Here is a 23,554-nt window from a genome sequence, read left to right on the forward strand (position 1 = left end):
TATGGTAAATAATCGAGGCACCTCTAGAATTTTAAAATCCAAAGAAACTATAAATAAAAAAAACCCTCTAAAATAAAGACGAAAAGTATAACTCAAGTATCAGAAAATGAATATGATCAAATGTTTGAAAGTTTTTGGAATGATGCCCAAAAAATAGGCGCAGAAGAACTTAATTTACCTCTTATACCTAGAAAAGTAGTTTCAGTAAATTCATAAGCCTATCATAAGGTCCCCATAAGCAAAGGTCTAGGCCAAATTTGTTACGATCACATACCCGTTATTAAGAGGTAGGTATTCAAAATCTGCACCTCCTAGTGGTTATGTTCTCATGCAACTAGGCATTTCCCCAAATGAATTTCGCGCGTTGCATGATGAATGCGCAGAAGGCGTGCGCGAACGTTTTTAAACTTAATAAAATGAAGAAAAAGGTATAATAATAACTTAAAATATAATTATGGTTATATTTTTTCCTAAATAAGATGTGGGGTGGCGTAGTGGTTAGCACTTTCGCCACGCAGCAAGAAGAGGCTGGTTCGATCCGAGGGGCAGTTCACTCCTTCGTAGAGTGCAGAAGTAATCAAGGTTAAAAATTTAATTGGTTTAAATTTAATACAGCCAAAGCTACAGACATTAAATTTAATCGGATTAAATTCAATACAGTCAAAGCTAGAGACATCAGATTTAATCAACCAAGAGCGCAGATTTAATCATGGGAGTGAACTGCCCCTCGGTTCGATCCCAGTTTGTGGCACTGGGTGAAAACTAGGAATAATTCCTGCTGCGTTGAGTTTGCAAGTTTTCTCCCCACTGGTTAAAAAGGTTGTCCACCATGCTCTTCGGTTTCCCCTTTTGTAAAAACTTGTTGAGGCTAACGGTAATAGTGAGTGTAGGGAGCTGTTGGCTCGCGTGGAATGAAGGGCTTGTCATCACCCTCCTAACGCACTGTAACCCGGTCACAACCTAAGGTGGTGCCTAGCTGATTATTATCTTATTATGCGGAGTTTTCCTGTTTTTATTTTACATTAGGCAAGGCTATTATATTTTCGTTAGCCAAACCAAGGGCTAGACAGCAGACAGCTAGTTCGTAAGCAGGACGTTAACGGTAGACGACGAATTCAACTTTGAATCAGTAGAGGGGAATCGCTGTAAAATGGTTTAAGCGTGTATTCTTAAATTAAGCCTGGATGCAAAGTCCCCATTGCTCCCACGGAATGGACAAAAGGTTTTTCTTACACATTCATTTGACTACATAAAATTAAATGATAATATTAATATGAAATATCTTTATCAATATAATTTAACTTATCTTGCAGTAGAAGAGGTTTTTTTTAAAGACGTTTGAATAATTTGTTTCGTCGGTTCACTCGCGGAAGCTTGACAACTACTCAAGGAGCGTGCTATAGAAAACGCAATTTGTTTTGCTAACTCGAGTGTCTATGCCCATCAATAAAGTTGGGCAGAAATGTGTGAATATGGTTTTAGTCAACCAAACAAGTAGGCTTTATCTAGATTTGAAATTGTGACCGAACATTTCTAAAAAGTAAGGAGTCATTTCATGAAACAATTTTAACTTTGTGATTGCCAGAAGAATGGAAAAAGTGGTTGACATCGGATCTTTTTACGCGAGTGATGACGTCAACGCCAGCTGGCGTCCTCATGCCTGAAAAAGACCATATTTTTACCCCCTTTTTGGAAGACGTTTTTTCAAGCCTCACTCTCCGTCTGACATCACTGACGTGGTAAAACTTATTTGATGCCACCACTCTTGACCTTTTTTTGATGGCTTGGGTCACCAAATATCTGCTTGTTATTGTTTCAGTTGGATAATTTTAACGTCCTCATTTAAATTTTTGTTTTTCCTTTCGATCTTAATTTAATCTAAATCACACTAAAAACCTTCAAAATAGATGCTTCAATAAAAGGTCTTCTCCTTTTACTTCCTCCAACGTGACGAAAGTGAGACTTCAGAATGAAATATATCCGGTTGGTCGGTTCGTCCGGCTAGACAAAGAAGCCATCTACAATCCATACTCTCATTATACTCATTTTATAAAATAAATGTTTTCCTTAATACGGCTGGGTTTAATTATTCAAATGGACAACGGCGTTGACTGAAATAATCTCGGTTAGGACTAACGCAATTATTCGTGGCGACGCAAAAATCTCCGTTAGGCCTAACGCAATTAATTCGTGGCGACGCAAAAATCTCCGTTAGGCCTAACACCAATTTTTCGCGTCAACTCTCGCAGTGTTTAGTTCTTTTGAAAATCAACCCTTGCAACGAGCTTATAAAGAGTAGCTTGCACGTCCACGCTCTATGTATTAATAAGTCCTAGCGAATCGCAGAATGGATTTTATTGAAGCGCCTATTGTAAAATATTTATATCAGTTATTTCCATTAGCAGGCTTAAAGAGATAGTGCCAACTCAGATTTATTAAAAATTTTGTTCTTTGGCTTACACGTTATTATAGATTTTTAAGTCCTTAATCCGAATATATATACATATTAGCACTTTCAATTAGTATTTAGTTAAAATTTTAATGTAAAATAATGGTATTTCAATAGCCGCGTCAAAACTTTACAGATTGTTGACGTCATGAGTTTGGTCGATTTCAGCGCGCTCGAGCGGCGGGTAATTTCTAGTAGTCTTTTTCTACTATCGCGTAGAGGATTTGTAAGCGCGTTTTTGACTTTCTTCTCGCGGGCCATGCGGTGCGAGATTCTCGAATCACGACTTCACGAGCCGGCTACGTGTAAAAATATTATTCTCAAAGTAGAAATTGAAGAAAAAATCGATAACAAGGTATTGTTTATAAATTATATCATTATTTCTTATACGTAGTCATTATAACAATATTTATATTCTACGGAAAGATGCCACCGAAAGCACCGAAGACCATGTATTGTGCAGTTCCTTCCTGCAGTAATAATAACAACAAAAGTGGCTCATATTTCCATTACTTTCCATCGAATGAGGGTCTTAAAGCATGCGAAAGCGGGAAACTCGGATCAAAAGAAAGCGATGGGAGTAAAATTTCCTCCTGTAATCCCCTAAAAATTCTATCTCCAGCTCGATTTAGTAGCAACCAATAAACATCAACCTATCTCTGACGTAGACAGTATGTGATAAAAAAAGTTACGCTATCTTTATATTTTATAATTTGAAATTAATCGTTAATATTACCAAATGTTTTATAACTATATTTTTCTTTAATATATTTTTCAATAATTGATGAAAAAACTTCATATACGTAGAAAATTCTGAAACTATCTCTTTAAGCGAAATGTTTTCAACCATTCTACTCGCTCGTACAAAAGACTGTTTAAACCAGCACCAGAAAAGGGAATTTGTGAGGTACAGGCTGTACACACAAAGGCACGTCTATTGCTACTGGATTAACCTCTCTATTTACTGAACTAAATTTCCTTTAAATGCGCGCAATTTATTCTATAAATATTTGAAACTCTATTAATAATAATTTAATTCAAAATCTTCATACACATTTTACACGCCTTTATAAGTGTATTATTCGCAAAAGAGTGCCAGACGTCCTATAGAGTACGAGCCTCTAACTGGGATCGAACTCGGCTTTTCTTGCTGCGGGGTGAAAGTGCTAAGCACTCCGCCACCCCACTATTAAATCATTATCTACATGTGTATTATTATAAGCGTCGGTACAGGCGTTTTGGCTAATTAAGGGACGGGAATTCATTTTAAACCACGCGTCGACTTGTTTCTTTGCTATTTATTATATTATTATTATTTATAACCATTTATATTAATACTAGTTACATAAATGAAATATGTTTCTTTCTCTGTAAATTCTGGGAATTTAACTTCATTAAATCAGCTAAAAAAGTAAATAACATGGCATTTTTTTTATAACTTGGTAACGCCATATTTCTTGGTGGGTCTTGAATTTTGAAAATTCAAACCTTGATGTTGCCTAGACAACGAGGTCCAGATACGACAATACCTAGTGGCCAGAATAGTCGAACTATAGAATGCCAGAAATGAATCAATAGCTCAGACAACGCTTAAATTCATTCTTGGTGCCTTAAATTCGAGAATTGTATCTTACATTAGGTGTTTCCATAAAATAAAACAATAAAAAGTTGAAACATAAAATATTTTTCTCCGCGTCACGAGATTAAGCTTTTCAGTTCTTTATTGGCACGCGCGTTTCGCACGTGGTCCTCAAATACCAAAATCTTTTTCGACTCGAGCGCGGGCTCCCTATCTTCAACAAAGATATAAGAAATATAAAGGTCTAGATAAATTTCGGGGCGTCTAAGCCTAACATAAAATACGGAATTGACACCTAGCAGACACCGAGGAAGGCACGTGACCAAGAGCGCGAGCTCTCTTAGCATTTTAGTACTAAGTGCTTGACCTTTCCGCAGGCCGTAGTCTTTAGACACCATCTGTTGGTGCCTTTTAGTATAATTTCTAAGCAGGAGACAATTATGGCTCTCGCGACGATAGCAGGAGTTTTCTTACCGATAGAGAGCGCCTTATAAGGATAACCTGCAGAAATTACGCGTTTTTGCTAGCTGTCACCTCCGTATTCACTCCCTTTGAAATATTTTATCTAGACCTTTATATACGTTTCCTATATCTATGATCCTCAATAACTAGTGACGTAGAAAAAAACATTTACACGTGACCTCCCGTATTTTATAGAAACACCTATTCCATTTAGCTAGTCAACAATGTAATCATAATATTATCGTTTATTTTTCATAAACAATTATCCTATCAATCTGCTGCAAATTTCCAATTTTGGTTTTTCCTTGTGGTCACAGTGGTTATGATGGTTGTCCGATGCGAACGGAATTGACCAAGACGAATCCACAATACGTTCACATTTCTTCTAAATTTGGTCAAATATTTTAATACGTGGATCAATCATTCTTCCTTGGATACAAAATCTCGAAAATCGACTTTCAGAGTAGCGAGAGAGCTTTTCCAAACGGAATCTTCCTGCAGATGCGAATCGCGTTTTCTTTTTGGTCCGCAAACGCATCTTCCTCCGCCTGCGGGGATAGATTCGCGAGACTCTCTATTGCAGTCGCGCAGATACCGATAAAGGTTGAATCGAATTTTGGTACTATTTTTCTTCTTCTTCGGAAGTAGGAGGATACGGGGCCATTTCCGAGGACGTATATACATTACAGTACCAAGCTCTTTGGATTTTTCGCTCAATCGAGCTCGTGTATGTCTCTCCGGGTGAGATTCCCTTTTTGGGCGCATTGATGGATGGCAGCAAACTTGACTTTTCATGCCCTATAAGGCAGGAATTTTTCCAGAAATGATTTTCATGGCGAGCCCAATTTGGCTTTAAAATTTCCGAGGGTGGGAACTATTCCCTAGGGGGCTAAAGAACCCCCCCGCGTATTACGATATGGCCCGGGGTTCAGGGGGAAATAGGGGTTGATATCTTTCGGATGTGTTTACACACTGAGGAATATATTTCTTCTTATCACCGTCGCCGCCAGTTTTGGAAAGTTTTCGCCGGTTCAAAAAGAAGCGTTTGAACGTGGCCCCGGCAGCTGGCTCTGACGGGCCCGGGCCGCGTCTCTCGCTCTGTTGCCGGAGCGGAACGGGCTGCCGTCACGCTGATAAATAACGGCCTCGCCCGAAACGCCCTTTCTTTTTCCGCTCTGAGCGAATCTCGTTTTGAGTGAACCTCGCTTTTTCCACAACGAATAAGCCGCTTATTTTAACTTTTCTAAACGTTCACGCTTTCAAATTGGCAATTAGCGAATTTCGTTGAATATCAAAAGTAGGGCTCGACGTTAGGATAATAAATATTCCGTTCATTTCTTTTCTATCCATCTCCGAAATTATCCGAATAAAAACGTATTTGTTGCATACGAAATCAGACAATAATCATCTAGAGGCACCACCTTAGGCCCAAGTCATCGAGCGACTTTTAAAGCCTTTAATTTAGGTGGCCGGGTTACAATCCGTAGGAGGGTGGTGACAAGCCCTGCATGCCACGAGAGTCAACAGCTCCCTACACTAACTATTACCGTTAACCTCAACAAGTTTTTACGGAAGGGGAAACCGAAGATCTCGGGGGAAAACTTTACGAAAATGAATGTACGTAGGTACACTAACGTAAGCTAAGTAAGTTTAAGAACCATTAATTTGTAAAGATTAAATTAAAGATACCATTTGGGTATAGTAGCGCTCACGAAAAATTAAAACTAAAAAATAAACTACTGTCAAAGAAAGTTACTCGTACCTTTGAAAGGAATAAAAACAGCAGTGTCGTTAAGCGAATCACTCCCATTGAATATTGGATAATTAATAAATAAATAAATTATTTCGCAAACAAATTGGAGAATTTTCTGATATTAAATAATTTGCAGGCCCATGTATTAAATTTTGGAGGCCCCTTAAGACGACTTTTGGAGGCCCCTACCAAAATTTCAAGTAGGCCCAGGCCTACCCCGGCCTATTGCTGGCGCCGCTACTGTCTCTCAATGGTTCGTTCAAATAAGACGCGTTTTCCGGCAAAAAGATTTTTTTTTCAAAAATAATGGATGGCGCCACGGGTCATATGATAACGTTTTCTCGTCATTTTAGAGGAGACGACACATTCGTAATTTCCAAAAACTTGTTTCGTGGGGAGCAGATTTGATTGGATCTCTAGATATATTCCCAACTCAATGGTGTGTACAGTCGCTTTCCTGCGCGCCAGACCAACGGGAAAAGGTTGTAAAACGAGAAAATCGGCAAAACACTGCCCGTGTGAACCAGATTAACAACTCTAGTTCAATTAAATACATTATTAGTTTGAATCATTGTTGGTCGGTTTTGGGCACGTTGTCCATTTGGGCCATTGTCAAAACTTCAAAGGCGTAAATCATCATTGACTCGCGAAGAAGGGAATACAAGTTTAGATTAAAAAAAAACAAATCTAAATAAAAATCCACAAATCCCAAGTAAAATCCACAAACCCCAAAAAATCCCCAAACCCGTTGATTACTTTTAAACATAAAATCCAACGCAAAGGGCGAAAAATGCACTGGAATTGCAAATCCCGTAATGAGTTTTTCTGAATGTCCGTGACCTCCGTATGTCGAGGACGTACGCCTGCAAAAAAGACTCAAAACTGCTTTTGGCAAAAGTGTTTGTTAAAAATAAAAGGAGCGCAATTAGTCAATACTATAATTAGATTTCATTTGGTAATGATCTCATAGGCGTGGAGAAGATATAGCCACTACGTTCTTTTTTATGAACTAATTTGATTAATTATACAGATCATTGAACCGAACAATAATGGGAAACTTAGACGAAACTCTTTTCCATTCGTAATTTTGACGACGAGTGTTTTTAAAACAAAACATAAGTGTCGTCTGCTTAAAGGATCTCTAGATTTACATTTAGATCCTCGAAGACTAAGTTAATTCCCCTTAAACCAAACCAAATTGCAATTGAAGCACTGGCGAAAATTCCACCATGATTTAAATAAATACAAAAATAAATTATCAAAATGAACCACTTTTATACAGGGTATTTCAAAAGGTTATGCCACAATTTTAAGGAGTTGTAAGGGGTGAGTTGAGAAGTATGCCAGTTTTTCCCCCATTTTCCTACGATGAGTTTAAAAAACGCCGGAGAGCTTCAAAGTGTGGCCTACTAGCCCCTGGAAGTAGGCTGCAACAAGCAGCAGGGAAAAGCGAACATTAGGGTTTGGGTTCGTGTGATAGGTAAAAAAGTACTTTGTAAACAAATCGAGGTAAACAGCATAAAAAAAGTAAACTTAAACAGTATTTAAAGTCCCTGCTGCTTGGTTTTGCACTTGTTGCGGCCTACTTCCAGGGGCTAGTAGGCCACACTTTGAAGCTCTCTGGCGCTCGTTTAACTCATCGTAGGAAAATTAGGAAAACACCGCATACTTAAAAAAAAAAAAAAAAATAATCAGCTAGGCTAATACCCAAGGCACCACCTTAGGCCTAAGTCATCAAGCGACTTTTGAAGCCTTTAATTCAGGTGGCCGGGTTACAATGCGTAGGAGGGTGGTGGCAAGCCCCGCAAGCCACGCGAGCCAACAGCTCCCTACACTTACTATTACCGTTAACCTCAACAAGTTTTTATGGAAGGGGAAACCGAAGAGCTCGGGGGAAAACCCCTTAAACCAGTGGGGAGAGAACTTGCAAACTCACCCCCTACAACTCCTTCAAATTTTTGCATAATCTTTTGAAACACCCTGTATTTGAAAAATGAAATCCTTATTTACCTTCTAAGTAATTGATGTTAAACCCAAGCCGGCAATTATTTCAGGAAATTAAAAATTAAAAGCCAATTAAATATTAAATTAAGAAACGTAAAGTAGTTTTTTGAATAATTAAATACACATGCGATTAACAGACTGCAATGTGCATATATGTTTTCGAATTGTGAGGTTCAAGTTTCAAAACTACGCGTGAATTTTGCAAACTATTCTGTGCACCTTTAAAGTGATTATGAAGTAGTTTGGAAATTGGGGGTAATAATTATGGGGTAGGTACATTTGTTCGAATTTCAATCGTCCGAACGGTGGAACAAATGTTCGAATTTCATTCGTCCGAGCCGCCGAAATAACCAATGTTTCAATTGTTCGAATTGGACAACTTGTAGGTTTCATTCGTCCGAGTCGGTAGCATCACTTGTCCGAATTCTGTCGTTAAATTAGTATTTCTTATTGCTATTTTTTTGGACCGGATTTTTTTTAGTGCAAGAATTAAAAATAAAAAACTACATTGTAAATATCGTTGTTTGTTCAAGTTGTTTTTTCTTAATTGCTGCTGTTAGGTTAGGTTAGGTTAGGTTAGGTTCACGTTAATATTACTATTTTCTTATATTAACAATATTTAAAAAAGAAAACAATTCCTAATGTTCGAAAAAACGGACAAACGATTATTCGAACAAATGAAATTCGCCAGTAAAGGTAACATAAATTGAACGACTAAATCACCAACAAAAGTTATGATGAATTTTTCGGGCAAATGAAATACGTTTTCGGACATACGATCCTGTTTTCAGGCATTAGGACCTTTATACCACCGTTTGGACGAATGAAATTCGAACAAATGTACCCAAATCATAATTATGAAGGCAGATATGTTATTTTAAATAACCATTTCACACTCCGCCAAATTTGAACTCTTTTTACAATACTACAGGTCTACGTTTTCTGCCCAGTTTACGTAGTTTGAAAGAATTATTTGATATTAAAGTGGAAAAAATCGAAAGATTTAACGGGTGGACCAACCATTTTCATACTCCCGCCAAAACGTTTATAAGAAACTAGAGGTGACTGGCGTTAGTTACGTTGAAAACCAGTCGGAGCGCGTATTAAAAATTTATATTTCGATTTGATTTCTATTCCATTTAAATTTTCCTCGACCTTTCTCTGGACAGCACGCAATATCTTAGTTGCTTCTCGAATAACGTAAAATCTAAACTATTTACTCCAGCCAACATTTTTACCCAGCTTTGTTGGTGAAAACCTTTTTAACACGTCCCACAAAAGGTTGTAGAGATTTCGCTTTTAAACTCGTTATTATTAAATAAATACTTTTATTGCTCAGAAAAAGTCACTGTACATTAAAATGGGTATTTAAAATTCATATTATTATTTAGTTTTGTTCAATCGAAAATATGTTTACCAAAATTATTAGACTTAAATATTTGAAATTACGCCTCAGTCGCAAAAACCGTCCCTGATTTCTTAACTATAACTATTACTAGATACGGTTGCTCAATATTATTGATGTGTGTTAAATATTGATTATAGTATGAATAAATTACGATTATTTTTGCATTACGTCATGGTTTCCTAACTACACATACACTTGGTAAATGGAAGACAACTTGGGCAATCCGAACCAGAGGTGGGCAAAAATTGTGAGCGAATTCTGAAATGAACGCTCAGACCTTTTTAATTTGAGTGATCAAGTAAGCTAGTGCTCAATACTGGCGATGCTATTTTCTCTCTCTTAAACTGAACCAGCTCAGGCCGAGCGCCGTGAAATTCTCTCAGTCACTGATCGTTCAGGGTGCATTGAGTGAAATCAGCTGATCGACACGCTAGCCTGCTCAATTTTTAAGCGCCGCTTCCAATAGCGGCGGGATAATTCGTTCACTAGAAAGCGCTGACGGCGGGCTGAGTGAGATCGCGCCGAGAGAAGCGGTAGTTTTTTAACATTGCAATTTCTCAACCCACTGAGCGACGGGATAGTCTTTCTTTCGGAATTCGCTCACAGCGCGGTGAGAAAAAATTATACAAATAATATTTTATTGTCGATTTTTTTTAATCAATGTACTTTTTTATGAAATAATTTATAAGAAATGAAACTTTTTTCTCACAGCGCTTTGAGCGAATTCCGGGAAACAGTCTATCCCTTCGTTCAGTGGGATGAGAAAATCCAATGTTAAAAAACTAGTGCTTCTCTCGGCGCGATCTCACTCAGCCCGCCGTCAGCGCTTTCTTGTGAACGAATTATCCCGCCGCTAGGGGAAGGGGCGCTTAAAATTGAGCAGGCTAGCGCCTCGATCAGCTGATCTCGCTCACCGCGCCGTGAAAAATCACTGACTGAGTTAACTAATCGGCGATCACCCTGAGCTGACTCAATTTATCTTTCTCGCTTAACAAGAGCAACCAACCTTCGTATTTGAAGTGCTCACTCGTTTCGAGAGGATTTTCAAAAATGAACGCTCACAATGTTTGCCCACCTCTGATCCGAACTAAAATAAATGTGATCTAAACTCTAAAACTAAAACAGTGTTCTACCCAGGAGCAACAAACAAAAGGAGAACGCAGCTAGCCTTTAAACACCCTAACGCAGTGTTGTGTACAGATTTCATTGGACGAGCCTTTACGCTGAACGTTTTACGGGCGGGGGGAAGACAATTTCCAAATTTTCCCCTTCCGACGCCAGCAGGCGCTTAAGCGTCTAACCAATGAAAACTGTACACAAGAAAAATCCGCGACTTTTGACGAGTTTCGTTCTCCTTTTGTGGGGTGCTGTGTTTGTTGCTCCTAGGTTCTACCAACAACACTGAACATTTGATAATAAAATATTTACACCAGGGTGCCGATAATCTGGATGCTTTCGTAAAAGATCTTTCACGTGATTGCGTTTTGTCACAGTCACTAACTTTTAACACGACAAATAAATTTAAAAGCGACAGTTACGAGAAACGTCGAATCTTATCGGGCCAGAGCCAAATGGATCTTACTCAATCTTATTTTTGTAAAAACCAGGGAGAACAAATGGTAGATCGGTCATCAATCAAGGCCGATTCTATTGCCCCCTTTCGCCCGATAGAGGCAAAATTTTATTGACAAACAGCTTTAACGAAACTTTAATTTCATCTCAAAAATATCGATTGAAATGTTTCCTTCTCAAGTTTACTAGAAGCACTTAGAATACATTTATTTTCCATTTTCAATTCGGATGTACTAAAAATGAACTTTTTTTCGATTATTCTATTATTATTGATTTATTGATGCTGTATGTTAATACAAAAACAACAATTTGCGAAGTACATCAAACCAACGGCCACATAAGCAAGATCTACTTGTGCGTGGCTGGGTTTTCGGTTAATCAATACTTATATAAAATTATTTTAATAATAAATAATAAATAATAAATAATATAACAGGGATTATAAATTTAACTTTTAACCAAGATGACGCTATGCATTTTTTAAAAATTAAATACGCCTTTTAGGGTATCCATCGACTTCACCAATAATGTATTTATTTAAACTTCTGGAGAATGACAATCCATGGGCCCTCCACGTCTTGACCAAATTCCATTATTTTATAAACAGGGACTTGCAGGTCCTGGTTCTCGGAAATATTACTTCTTGGCGATTTCCGGGGAGGATGATTAATTGAAGCTTCTATCGCGTCAGTGGTAACTAAATTTGCATATACATAGTTTGTACCTAAGGGAGAGGCCTATGGTATCCATGGAAACCGGGAGGAGAGATCAAAAATTCAAACCATTTCGCGCGTAGCTACTAAATAGGTAGCCATTTTGTTGGTAATCTCATCGAAGCGACAAAACGTACGATAATTAAATTTATGCTTTAAAATTAGAATTATGCTTTAAATTTTTTAAACTTATATCGTTATGGGCCCTCAGCAAAACCAGATAAGATTTTAAACCCGGGTTATTTAACTAACGTAGCAAATGACGACAGGAATATTTACGAAAAGAAGTCGGCAAAGTTAATAAAATTAGGCCTTTGTAGTTATCCCTTTTATAATTACGTTCGGTATCGAATATAATGACAATTGTCGGTCTCACTTTATAATTGAACTACTCGAACAATTTTTAACGTGAAACTAAATTCATTATTATTTGAATATAATTCAAATCCACAAACAGACGACTGAAACTGTTAACCCTCACGTTTTACTAATAAATCCATCCCAGCAAAATGGCGGCTTTGTACGGTTCATTCTTGCTCAAATTACATATTTATTCTTGGTGCATATATCTATACTTGGAATTGCGTCATTGATGACGTTGAGATGGAAACTATGTATTAAAAACTAAGTGGCTTTGTGCTCAAACTGCACCGTGAAAGGAAGAAAATATAGAGCTGTGCGAGTACAGGAACATCATCGAGTACTCGGCCTTTTTTTAGGTCTAGTACTCGAACTCGACCTTGAATAAGTAATTGGAGAATACTCGTCAATTACCAAGTACCAAAGAATTGCATATTCGGGTACCCGATTACTCGAATAAGCTGCTCTCTAAACTCATCGAGTATTTGTTTTTTCTATCCTCGTTGCTTCAAAATTCAATGAAGGGTTTTTACAAATTTTTGAGTGGCAATAAACGGTCCTTACAAAGTTGTGGAAACTGTGGTTCATTTTAATTAAAGGGATATTTTTCAGCATTATACTCCTTTCAAATTTAATTTCATAATTACTTGAATAAATCCAGCTCCTAATCAAGTACTCGATCACCCGACTATTTAAAAATATAAGAGATAGTTTCCCTTAATCAAATACTCGATTACTCGACTCGAATACTCGATGAAAAAAAAATTGATACTCGATAACCGACTCTATTGCCTAAAACCACTAATCCTACAGCCAGTGGTAAATATGGCACAATTTAGTTCAAAGAAAGTCCGCCTGTGGCGTTGCCGTACATCACCAAAGGTACTAGCTTCAGTGTCGTTGTACAGTTTGAGCGCGTTCTGCCTTGTTGTTTTCTCCATTGGCCAATTTCGTTGCGTTTTAAAGCAAGTGGCGGCTCTATAATTGCCACCTGTATTATGAAAAGGCCCCTGTTATTAGAGATGGCCATGAATCTACCTGATTCTTCGAAAAACGCGACTTTACTGGAGAGCGTGGTGCCATCTATTAATGGCCAAGGTAGCTAAAATTAAAAATAGCCAAATGATAACGTCGTCAGAGAGCCATTGTAGAGTATTATACTTAAAAAACTTATACTCTACTTAGTAGACTTTAACCATAATTATTTATCCCATATAAAATGTATAACTAAAAATTACTATAATCGTCAAATTTACAGACGATCCAATCAACGCGAAGGGTACCTATAAAAACCCGTCTTTTGGGTCAAAATGTAGCTTAACTATCTTGTTTTGATTACGACGATAGCGACATCTCTTGAATAAAGAGCTGCTTGGCGTCGTGCCGACACTTGCTTTAAGTCTTGGAACATACTTGACTGAAGTTAAAGAGGTGGGATTTGAGGTGCAGTGGTAGAAATAATAAAAATCGTGTCAAACATAGTCATTATACCAAAGTATAAATAAATGTAATATTGCATTAATCCGTATTTTATAACCAGCTCAATAGCCCACAATGCTATCAAATCAAAAGCCCCAACAATAGAAGCAAATATTTAGATATTTTAATGCTTTTACTAAGAAATGTTTTATAAAGTATAAACTAAAGTTCAACCAAAAGTCGGCGTAAAAAGAAACCAAATTATTCACATTCAATTTATTTTTCACAGTTTCTAAATCAATTAAAATGTATAATTTTTGACTGTTGACTCCATCGAGATCTGTTTCAGACTTCGGGAAAATACGGTGGCCTCTAATGGCGTTACCCCTGTGAACAGATCTTGCCATTTGAGTGAATACAAAGTTTGAGCTAGGAGCAACAAACACAGCACTGCCCACACCAGAAGAACGCAGCCCGTCCGAATTCGTGCATTTTCTTGTGTACATTTTTCCTTGGTTAGACGCTTTAGCGCCTGCTGCGTCGGAAGGGGAAAATTCGCAAATTGTCTTCCCCCTTTCCGTAAAACGCTCAGCGTAAAGGCTCGTCCAATGAGATTAGTGCACAACACTGCGTTAGCGTGTTAAAGGCTAGCTGCGTTCTCCTTGTGTTTGTTGCTCCTAGGTTTCACTAAGAACTAATTACGGCTATTTGAGAGACATTTCACACTTAGGTTTGGGGGAGGGGGGAGAAGAACAATATTTGGCAACTCAAAACCTAAAAATTTCCAACTTCATGGAATGTATTTTTAACTATCAACTGTCTAAATAAATTCTTAGTAAATGGCTTTGATTTAATAATTGCACTAAAATTATAATGGTTTACGGGGAATATTTGGTGTAAGCCCTGTTGTAAGCCCCATGGTTTAAAAAGCTACGCGAAGAGTGTTTGGCGGCTGCATCTATTATCGAATCAGCTCAAATTTACTTTGCTTAGAGATCGTTATTTCCCAAATATTTTCGATGTTTATCCAAAGAATATATAGCCCCAGTAATGGAAGGTGTAGCTCCGTCTAGTGGAACTTTTGCGCCTCTCGTTTTTAAAGAGAGACCGGGTTGCGTTAACCGTTTCCGGTTACTCTGATTTGCTTTGCTGGAAGTTTCTAGCGCAACCAAAACACGCGGCCAATAATTTCAATCCTTCCATTCCTGGGGCTTTATATTCTTTGGTTTATCAAATATTTTCGATAACTCTCAAATATTTTCGATAACTATCAAATATTTTCGATATTTTTCCAATATTCCCGATATTTTTCAAATATTTCCGATATTTTACAGTTATTTCGATATTTCTCAATTATTTACCATATTTATAAAATATTTTAGTTAACTATCAAAGATTTTCGACATTTAAAAAACATTCGACATTTCCAATATTTAAAATATTTCACCGGATAATTTAATTTTCTTATAATTCCTGGGAATTTCTTGATTTCCAGAAATAGTTAATTTTATTTTTTGCTTTATGCACACCAGATTTCTTAAGAGCGTCGAATTGAATAATATTAAAGGAGTTACGATGCCGTGCTGAAGCTCGGCATTCTTTAAGTTTGTATTTTTATCGGTGTTCTTTTTTATACGGTGGCTTGGAACTCTGTGCAATTTTTTTAAAGAGACTTGGGTTTTTATTAAGCCCTCTTTTTCTCAGAAACCCCTTTTTGCAAATGCTTACCCTTAAAGCCAACGCTTTAAAATAGGGAAAGAGTTTGAAGATCTGATAAAAGGCTTTCAGTACCTTCTTTTAAAGAGTTTATTAATGTTACTTCACATCTTGGTTCCAAATAAGGTCAGATTCAGATTTAAAAGACCTCGTCAATGCTCAAGACGAACCCAGTCAACCAGGTTCAACACTTAATAAAAGCAATTTTTTCTTTATTGTTATTTCAATTTTTAAAATGCAAAAAGGCGATATGACGCAAAAATTGCGGTTAGGCCTAACGTAGTTTTTTCGAGTCGCGCCAAAAATATCGATTAAGCCTAAAATGATTCTTTCAAGTCGACGCAATAAAATATCGGTTATATCTAACATAAAATTTGCGTGTCGACGAAAGAAATATAGGTTAAACCAAAGATATGATAGAACTCCGTACCGTAAATTCGAATTCTGGGAGCTTTCTGATTGACGTTTTTGTATCGAAGCGTTTCCCCACTTCCAGCACGTGACCTCAGAATAATCGGCCTCCATCAGTTGCTGCCATAGGCCTATTAGGACCAATTTTGATGACTATCTGTTGCGCGAACAAAGTTGGCCGTGATCTTATCTATAGTTGGTTACCATTGTGACTTCGAAGCTAATTTTTTCGGAGTTCCAGCAGGAAGTGGGTAAGCAATATTGACTACGCGCGAGACAGTTATTTCGAATCTAGGGTACGAGGTTTATATTATCTTTGTTTAGTCCTAACATAATTTTTTCACGTCTACGCAAAAATTATCGGTTAGACCTAACAAAGTTGTTTCGCGTCTACGCCAACAATATCGGTTATGCCATAAGTCACTAATATTGTTACATAAGTTTTCACTTCGGGGAATATTTTACTGAGAGCTAGTAACGGAGTGACGTCATCACAAGAAGACAATCCCCCCTAGCGAGGCGCTGTCAAAGGCTACGTGTGACGCGTTAGCAAGCGACGCAAAACGGCGACGAAGCCCGTAATGCAGTTTGTCTTGTGAATAGTTCTCAGTAAAACTAATGCGTGTGAAGAATAGGAAGTGTCACACTTATGTAACAATATTATACACTTATGGTTATGCCTAAAATTAGTTTTTTCATTTCTACGACCTTTTTAAAACTAACCCTTACAAGGACCATATAAACAGTAGCTTGTACGTCCAGGCTATGTGCATTAATACTTCTTACCTGAATGTGTTATATTGAAGGGTCTGTTGACGTTAATGTCTAAGCTTCTGGGGCTTACATATACAGAGTAGTTCTTTGTCCATTGGATCAACCAGCGCGTCCTTGCATTATCAGCTTTAGGGGGAATACATTATGTCCTCAACAGATTACTTGTTCCTCGAGGGTTTTCGAGATTCGGGCTCAGACATATTTGTAAAGTTAAGCTGAAATCACTTCCCCCTCCCCCGACACCCTGGCAAAGGCTTAGCGAAAAATAATATAAACTGGTCTTTATGCGTTCTAGAAATGAATTCAGACTTTCACAGGGATGGGTTTTTGTAACCCCACTTAAAATCCCCCATTGTCAAAGGCTTACCGCGTCTTAATCTTGCCGCGTTTTACATTCCTGTGAAACAAAATAATACTTTTAATTTTTACTCGTAGCAAAGGCTTGGCCTATATGGGCTGGTCTTTTCGCTTTCGAGATATTGCGTTCAGATTCGAAATACCTTCCCTCCATTGGAAAAGGCTTATTGCCTTTTTAAAAGCTGTACTTTTTTTACTTTTATCTTTTTAAATATCGCGTTCCGCATTGATATACTTACCCCTCCATAGGCAAAGGCTTAGTGTATTTTTAAAAGATCGACTTTTGAAATTCGAAGGTAATGTTAACTCTTTCTTTACTCTGGCCACGGCCAACTTTGATCTCGCGCTATAGCGGCCAACCTATTCGTTGAAGTTTCTATTTTAATCTACGAGCAAAGATATCAGTATGAGTTGAGCGCCCCTAGCGGAATATTATTTTTAGAATAGTTTTTTCATTGAAGCGAATAAAAAAATGTATGCGTTAAGCGCCTCGCTTGCTATAGCTTGCTCACGGAAATTCGGAGAATGAGTTGCCCGTTATAGTTCAAAGTTGGCCGTGTTCTGGCAAACGTGTCGTGGTTTAATAGAAAAGTAGAAACCATGAAAGAGGATAAATGTTTGAACAAAGTATTTTAAACCAATTTAGTTCTTGTGTAGTAAAGCAAAATACACGAGGACGCTCGCAGAATAACTGTTTAGACAATATTAACAAATTAATTTGAGTTAATTCCTGACGTTGGAAGCCAGTTTTCGAAGCGCTGGAGGTGGTGGCCGCACCAAATATTTAATTTCGACCGCCACTACCGCTCGCTCTCTTAGTTTCCACGACTAGCTTAATTTGTACACAACACGGCCTTAGCGTGTTTAAAGGCTAGCTACGTTCTCCTTGTGTCTGTTGCTCCTAGGTTTAAGCTACAGCGAAGGGGACTGGCGCTCCCATTTTGATAATTAGAAGGGAGTTGGAAGTCACGGTTAGTTTTAGGCTTTATTGAAACTGTGCAAAAATAAATTAAACGTCTTCAGAGTTTCTAACTACATTCCTTCGTAGTGGCCCTCTAGATTTTAAGCTGGGATTAAAACAACTTTTGGTTTCAATAATGAGATAGTTCCCGATGTCGGTGGACGACTGAAGTTTAAATTAAATTTTAAAATAGTAATTCGCGACCGAAACGAGTCTAGATGTTGAACAGCGCTAGCTTCTCCGAGGTTGCGCCTATGATCGAGCGTCTGCTAGAGACATATTAAAAAGTTATAAGAACGTTTTTTCTTAAATAAACGTATCAAAATATTATATTAAAATGCAAGTATCATTATTTTTAGAGTAAAATTTACAAATAACGACGAGGAAAAACTAATTTGCAGCTGAATACTATCGCCCCCTTTAGTTCACCATTGAAACCTAGATAGGTAGCGGCTAAAGCAGACGCTATTAGTTTTTACTCATCGTTAGTCGTAAATTTTACTTAAAAAGTAATGATACTTGCATTTTAATATAATTTTTGAATCATTTTCTTTTTAAATTTAAATTTGTCTGTAGTAGAGAAGCTAGCGTCGTTACGCGAATAGCGTTTGCTACCTGTCTACGTTTCAATGGCAAACCAAAGGAGGCGCTGCGATAGTTTTCGGTCGCGACTAGGAATTTGCGTCCTTAGACGCTTGGTGATAACTGTGGATGATCTCTGGAATGAACTGGGAAAAAATCAATACGTTGTCCTGTTTATCGATAATCTCGGATAGGAACGAAAGAAACCAGGAATGCTAGTGAGAGAGAGAGAAATTGAAGGGATGGTGGTTCACTTTGATGATTCCCGCTCGTCTTTATTTGGGTCAATTGTCGGTGAGCGACCCTCTGGCTGGACAAAGTCAACCCGGGGGCTTATTTGCGCTTTCTTTTAGTTCGCTAAAGTAAATCGATGGAAGCGCGCGCTCAGAGATCGATACAGGTAATGTAAATAAAGAGGAAAGAAAACAAACCCCTTCGAGGCGAAGGGGACTGCTCCAAGAAATCCATTCTCATAACTCGGTTTCAACGGGGGGGAATTCTTCCCTCGGTCACCCGTGGGAGGAAAAAAAGGGCCTTGATCGGTGCCAATTTTCGTCCTTGATATTTGCCCTTAAGTGCTCCAGGGGCCATGGTCCGTACGGCCGCCCTAGGTAAAGAACTCCATTACCACTTCCCCTCCACCCGTAGTTTCTTTTCCCTCTGGTTTTTCCCGAATATTTCTTCCACTTTAGCCGCGGCTTAATCTTTCTTTCTCTTCGCGAGAAGATATTTGGTGGATGATCCGCGGTGGAAGATGCGGATATCTCTCCTCCTCTCGGTTTCGGGCCCCGCGGCAGTTCCTCCCGACCCGATTCTCGCTCATTCCTCTTCGCCCAGTCGTGGGCGACAGACGGAATTCGCTGGTCGCTCGCCGAACTACTTCGCTAGTCATCCTCGCGCCGTTTCCCCGACCACCGCCACCGCCGCCCACGCCACCACTGGCTCTGGCGCTTCCCCGCTAATGGACTTGTTGGAGAGACAGCTCCGAGATGAAAGGGTGAAGCGGACGCGGATCACGTCCAGCAAATTAAGAGCTCTTCCCGCGGCTCCGAGATTGGCCAGGGGCGCCCGCCCACCCACTCCGACGATCGGCGAACCTGTTTCCAGCCCGTCACCGACGAATGCTTTTCTTGATTAATGAGAAGAATCGCCTATTTTTATGCGCCTCAAAGTAGCTAGGGGGCGCTGAGGAAAATAAACTAATTCTCGGTCCGTGGTGATTTTCTCCGGGGAGTTCCGCTAGTTGCGTTTACTCGCGCTATCCCCGAGACCGAGAGAGAGTCGCTCCTCATTCCGGTGGCACCTGTTGTCGCGGTGACCTTCTCCGAAGACTCTCTTCAGCTGCCTTTCGCAACTGGACGACGGCTTCAATATGATGCCCCTAATGCTCATTCTTATGGTAAGAATGCACGCTCTTGATTGTCACTTGTTTGACTCACTGTCGATTGAGTTTCCATTTTTGTTATTATTTCATTTTTCTGTTAGCAGACGCCGGTTACACTAGAGATTAACAGTCAGTTTAAGCCGGTTTGAATGGCAGTTTTGACCAATTAAATTGAGAGAAACACGTCATGACCACTGTTTTCGAGCCTTAGACGCGTTAATCCCACGCTCGTAAACGTGTGGGATTTTAGACCTACCTACTGTGAACTGATTGTTACACCCAAGCCAGCGTTGCCAGGTCCCAAAACTGAAATTATAGTATCGAAGCCCAAAAATTATCGAATTTTCTAAAAAATTATAGTACACAAGTATGGTCAACTTTGATTACTCGCTATAGCATGGTAGCACTTTATCATAGTTGGCCGTTACTAACATATTTCGATTTCGTTAGGCTACAACACGCTTGATTAGTCAAGTGGCTGTATTTTCGAGTACAAACCAAACACTCGAAGGAGTATAATATTTCAATTGTTCTTTTTATAAAATAATAATAGCCATCTTGTTAAAATGTTGGCTCCCCGTTTGAGCTGTGGATCCGTTTTCTCTCCCACTAAAGAGTTTATGAACTCATTCTTAGGCATTGGCTGAACTATTCCAGGGCAACATTTCAACAAGTTGGGCAAGCGTAAAGATATTTTATAAAATCAACTATTCTTAGCCTACTTATGAGTAACGTAAGAAACTGGAAACGCAGTTCTTATGTTAACAAAAAGGAACTTTCTAATATTTCTTAAATTATCGCACAAATATCGGAAATATAGTAAAACTATAGTACAATTATCGCAAAAATCGTACTATATACTACGCGATTGAAATTATAGTACGGAAAATTTCGAAACGTAAAATTATCGAAATGTACTATAATTATAGTACGGTTGGCCGTTCTCTAGACCGGGCTCAGTATGTCTATTGGTTATGTACTAGTATTGTTTATGGGTTCAGTGTTACTCTTTCGAAGATTCTTTGTTTTAAATATAGACTATTGAACGATTAAGGATAAACCATTGTGTTTATATGACCACGGGCCGCGAATTCACTCTCTGGTGAACGAGGTATGAAACCAATCTACTAAAATCAGGCTGAGCTAAGATCCAGTGAATGGAATTGTAAACCATTTCTAGTTTTATAAATAAAACTTTTCTTATGTAATATAATCACTCGGGAGTAACATTTCAATGAGACCTTGTTTCACACGGATCGTATAATAAGTGGACGCAAAAATGGAAATGTGTTATAATCATTGTACTATTGAAAAGGTAATCATAATCTCGTGGTCGCGTGGCACGAGCTAAACTGTAGATTGTTAGAGCCAGAAATTCGCGAGGAATTACGCGCGTTTTCAAATTCCACTCCTCTAACTTCCGTTTTCCTCCTATGAAGTAGATGACGCAATTTTCGTCACGGAATTGGAAGTGACGCCATTTAAGTCATATTCCTTGAACAAGGTTTCATTAAAGATAATGTATTTATGGTCTACTTATGAATGATTATGCTACATGGTAGCAGCCAAAACTAGGCTTCCAAAATCGGCGAAAAGGACATCATTAAAACCAGTCAATTCACGAGTTTTAATATTATATTCACATAATGTCTTTTGAAAAATTCCGTCCTGAAACTTTGGTAACGAGAGAAATTTAATCTGCCGATTTAATCTGCAGCAGAATCGGTGTTTCTTTGAAATACGAGAGGTCACGTGTAAATGTCTTTTCTACGTCACTAGCTATAGTTATTGAAGATAGGGAGTCGATTAGATTTTGGAATTCGAAGTCTACGTGCGAAACGCGCGTGCCAATAAAGTACTAAAAAGCTTAAGATCGTGACGCGGAGAACAACATTTAATACTTTAATTTTCTTATTGTTTTATTTTATGGAAATACCTACATATACTTTAGCTAGGACGCAGATACGACCTCCACACTATATGTTTATGTTAACATATTTTTCGTCACGCTCCAAAATAGCCTCTTTGGCTCAAAAAGTAGCTGCCCTAGTGTATATTAAATATTTGTTCATGATTCTCACGTCCAGGCATCGTGGCGTAGCCGCATACGTATTGACAAGAATGCATCCAACAATAAAATCTGTCAATAAAACGCAAACATCGATTCGCTTTTAAGTATTAATACATAGGGCCTGGATGTGCCAGCTACCCTTTACATGGTCATTCCATGACGTGAAAAATATGCGTTAGGCTTAACGGATATTTTTTGCGTCCCTCCGAAAAATAAATGTTAGGCCTAGCTGAGATGGTTTGCGTTAACGTTTGCCATCGCGTAGTTTTGGCATTTGGAAAAATTAAAACTAACAATAAGTAAAAAAATTGCGATTATAAAGTGGATGCCGAACTTATATTGTTAGTTGACTTGATCTTTGGTGTCTAAGGTCTTTGGCCGACACCATAAGTTTGCTCTAAAAAAAGTTTGAATTGCTTGACTTCAAGGTTTATATACTATACGCTCGACTTGAGATTGGATTGTAGTTGACTTCTTTTGGCTAAACATGCGAATATTGTCACCGAGCAACCTGAAATGTTTCAACAAAAATATATCTCAGCGTTGAGCGCCCCTAGCGGAAAATTATTTTTTGAATAGTTTTTGCATGGAAGCTAATATAAAAACGTGCGTGGCGCTGAACGCCGATAGTTAATAGCGGGAAAATCCTTGTTTATGGACTCTAGGCGAATCGGTTGGCCGCTATTGCGCGATTGTCAAAGTTGGCCGTGCCTCTGGTATCATTCTGAAGCGCTGAAGAATTTGTACTCAATATCTATTTACTCCGAATTCTGAAATTATTTAATAAGATACCTTTTTAATTTGTTAATTTCGGAATTATCAGAAAGTAAGAAAGGTCGCGAATATTATTTACTGAGATATACGCATGTAAAAACGCTTACCCAAAAACTAGAAAATAATTCACAGAAACGTATTTTGTTTGAATATAAAAATAATATATTTCCTATCCCGTAGGAGCCTAGGAGGCTTTGTTTTTTTTTTTCATTATAAAATCAAAATTTAGATTTCTTAAAAAAATAGCATTTTTTGCAGATGATGGAACCTCTTATTAAGAATATTCCTTGGAATTTTTTTTAGATTACCCACTACTCATCCGGTATTATCTAGAAGATAATCCCTTTCTGTGGCGGCACCGAAACTTCACCCTAATCTCTTGTCCTAGCTGCCTCCTTTCACGGATTATTTTTCCGTGGTTTAATTTTTGATTTCAGTTTTCCATCTTGGGTATTGGCGGAAGTTTCTGGGTTGGGTTCCTGGGACGATCAAAGTTTATAATTTAAAATCTGATATGATAAAAAATAATTTAAATACAGGGTGTTAACTGAAAATGGACCAGGGCGAATATCCCAAAATGTGTTTTAGCTACGATTTTGAAATTTAGGTTGTTATAGAGTGCTCAGGGGGTCAACCAACTATGAAAATGTTAATGACCTTGAACCATGTCTTCAAGGTCATTCGAAAATTAACTTGAGAACCGTAAGAGCTACGAAGTTGGTTCCAATTAAAAAGTTGTTCCCCGTCACATTTTATGGTTAATTATCTTTGACTCGATCTGATTTCCGAAATAGGAAGTTGAGCA

At 38.2% G+C, this 23,554-nt stretch overlaps 1 protein-coding gene across 3 annotated transcripts in view; it reads left to right on the forward strand.

Annotated features, from left to right (window-relative positions):
* LOC149959101 (protein king tubby 1-like) overlaps positions 1-23,554 on the forward strand; it is a 140,796-nt gene that overhangs the window by 34,128 nt on the left and 83,114 nt on the right. The window contains exon 1 of one of the 3 annotated variants that reach the window (XM_090166428.1): positions 19,744-19,919. The exons of the other annotated variants lie outside the window; for them this stretch is intronic. Within the exon in view, the coding sequence (XP_090022554.1) occupies positions 19,893-19,919 (27 nt within the window). The 5' untranslated portion in view covers positions 19,744-19,892. Of the gene's footprint in view, positions 1-19,743; positions 19,920-23,554 lie in introns of those variants that run through there. 3 annotated transcript variants of the gene reach the window in all.

This window comes from Leiobunum rupestre, chromosome 2 (genome assembly GCF_980474605.1).
Source record: "Leiobunum rupestre chromosome 2, qqLeiRupe1.1.hap1, whole genome shotgun sequence".
NCBI classification, from domain to species: Eukaryota; Metazoa; Arthropoda; class Arachnida; order Opiliones; family Sclerosomatidae; genus Leiobunum; species Leiobunum rupestre.